General features: G+C 53.6%; 1 protein-coding gene across 1 annotated transcript; it reads left to right on the top strand.

Annotated features, from left to right (window-relative positions):
• Positions 1-1,622: 1,622 nt before the first annotated feature.
• Pmar_PMAR001266 (elongation factor Tu, putative) lies at positions 1,623-2,145 on the top strand (the record flags this gene model as incomplete). Its single annotated transcript, XM_002768668.1, has 1 exon — positions 1,623-2,145. A coding segment is annotated over one exon (523 nt), but the record flags the coding sequence as incomplete, so codon positions are not given.
• Between the last annotated feature and the right edge of the window lie 14 nt (positions 2,146-2,159).

The raw sequence follows: 2,159 nt of genomic DNA, 5'->3' as shown, positions 1-2,159 counted from the left end.
ATGTGGCCAAGGTGTGCAAGAGTTGCTATGCCCGCGCGATGGCAACGGGTTGCTACGATCGCTTGCCAGATGCTTCGCCAGTGCATAGCGACCATATCGTACAAGCTACGTGCTTCCCAGAGGTGCTCGTACCACACCTGTGCCGGGGTCTGGTTTGGGGAGCAAGCATCGGTTGGTCGAGCGTGCGCGGCGTCGCATCGCCGGCATGCGCCCGCCGGAGAGCAACGTGCGCGGCGCCACCAGAGGCGCTCGTCGGACTAACTCGATGCTTCGAGGGCTGGAAGCCACAGACACCTGTCTTCCAGCCCACCAGACCCACGCGCCCAGGAGTGGGATATTTAATAAGTGTTAACTAGTTAACACAAGTTAAATACCGATACGGAGGGCGCGTCACACAGTGCGTCTCCGTCACACACGTGCATATCATCCGCGGTGCGTCCTCCACCCTTATCCAGGGTGCGTCGTGAAACGACCTGTGCAGGCGAACGTCGCCGCAGCTTTACAGAACCAGACGGCATATGCCGTGTATAATTTCTTTCAACCCAGCCCGCCACTCCCGGGAGCAAGCATCGGTTGGTCGAGCGTGCGCGGCGTCGCATCGCCGGCATGCGCCCGCCGGAGAGCAACGTGCGCGGCGCCACCAGAGGCGCTCGTCGGACTAACTCGATGCTTCGAGGGCTGGAAGCCACAGACACCTGTCTTCCAGCCCACCAGACCCACGCGCCCAGGAGTGGGATATTTAACGCGCATTCAATGCGCATCCGACGAACTGACGGTTTGTATGACGAAATAGATGGTGTTGAAAAGGTATGGTAAATGAACACGCGAGGATAAAGCGCGAAAAGAGCTGAGATGCAATGCACTTGAAGAAGATAAGCACGTCACGGCGCCTGGGTCTCGGGATGGAGACCGTTCATTGAGCGAAAATCTGGTTGATGCAAAAGAAGGATTGAAGGAAGCCGAAATCGTGCGATAGTCGGTACACGACTCGGGATAATAAGCGCGCACTGTGGGTCCGACTATACTCAAAGCCTTGCTAAGTAAGCTAGGAGACGAGGTTACAGACAATCCGGATTCCTTCGGGCACAACTCATAATAACGCGGAGGTTGAGCGGGGTAATTTGGATGTGGAGTTTTCTACATTAATGGTTGACGGCCATGAGACGGAAAGACATGCTTCATGAGATCTGGACTCCGCGTATTGTAACACGACTCCACTGTACACACCCAACAGCTTGGAATCTTTAGAGCCCAACACAATCTGGGGCTCTATCCTTTGATTAGAGAAGGAGGCCCCCGTCAATATACCGTAAACCCTTCGATATCCCCAGATACACTTCTCGGACAAGACATGATGCGCTGTGATACTACAGCGGAAGATTACGCTCAGTACACAAATATGTGTCCCCGAGGAGGCATATATCAATGAGTGAACACGCTCCATCATATGAATGGAGCATGGCAGTGCTAGCTTCAGAGGATCTTCAGCTTCGCTATGGTCTCCCTAGGAAGATTCTCGTAAGGGTGAGAATCTTACGCTTTGTGTAAGGATTTGTACTGTTGACGTTCCATGTTTATGTATTAAGTTTTGATTGTATACCTTTTCCTGATACTTCACAGCCATGGCTGCTACTGGAGAGAAGACTCATATGTCCATCGTGATTTGCGGTCATGTCGATTCCGGCAAGTCGACCACCACCGGCCGTTTGTTGTTCGAGCTCGGCGGTGTCTCCGAGAGAGAGATGGAGAAGCTCAAGGCTGAGGCCGACCGTCTTGGCAAGTCCTCCTTCGCCTTCGCCTTCTATATGGATCGTCAGAAGGAGGAGCGTGAGCGTGGTGTCACCATCGCTTGCACTACCAAGGAGTTCTTCACTGAGACTTGGCACTACACTGTCATTGATGCCCCCGGCCATAGGGATTTCATCAAGAACATGATCACCGGTGCCTCTCAAGCTGATGTCGCCCTCCTCATGGTCCCCGCTGATGGTAACTTCGGTACCGCCATTGCCCGTGGTAACCACAAGGCTGGTGAGATCCAGGGTCAGACCCGTCAGCATGCCCGTCTTATCAACTTGTTGGGCGTTAAGCAGTTGGTTGTCGGTGTCAACAAGATGGATTCTGATGTCGCTGGTTACAAGGAAGCTCGTTACACTGAGATC

Source organism: Perkinsus marinus, assembly GCF_000006405.1.
Source record: "Perkinsus marinus ATCC 50983 genomic scaffold scf_1104296967540, whole genome shotgun sequence".
Classification (NCBI taxonomy): Eukaryota; Perkinsozoa; order Perkinsida; family Perkinsidae; genus Perkinsus; species Perkinsus marinus.
The sequence above is the reverse complement of the archived record's forward strand: the minus strand, read 5'-3'. Positions and strand labels throughout refer to the sequence as shown.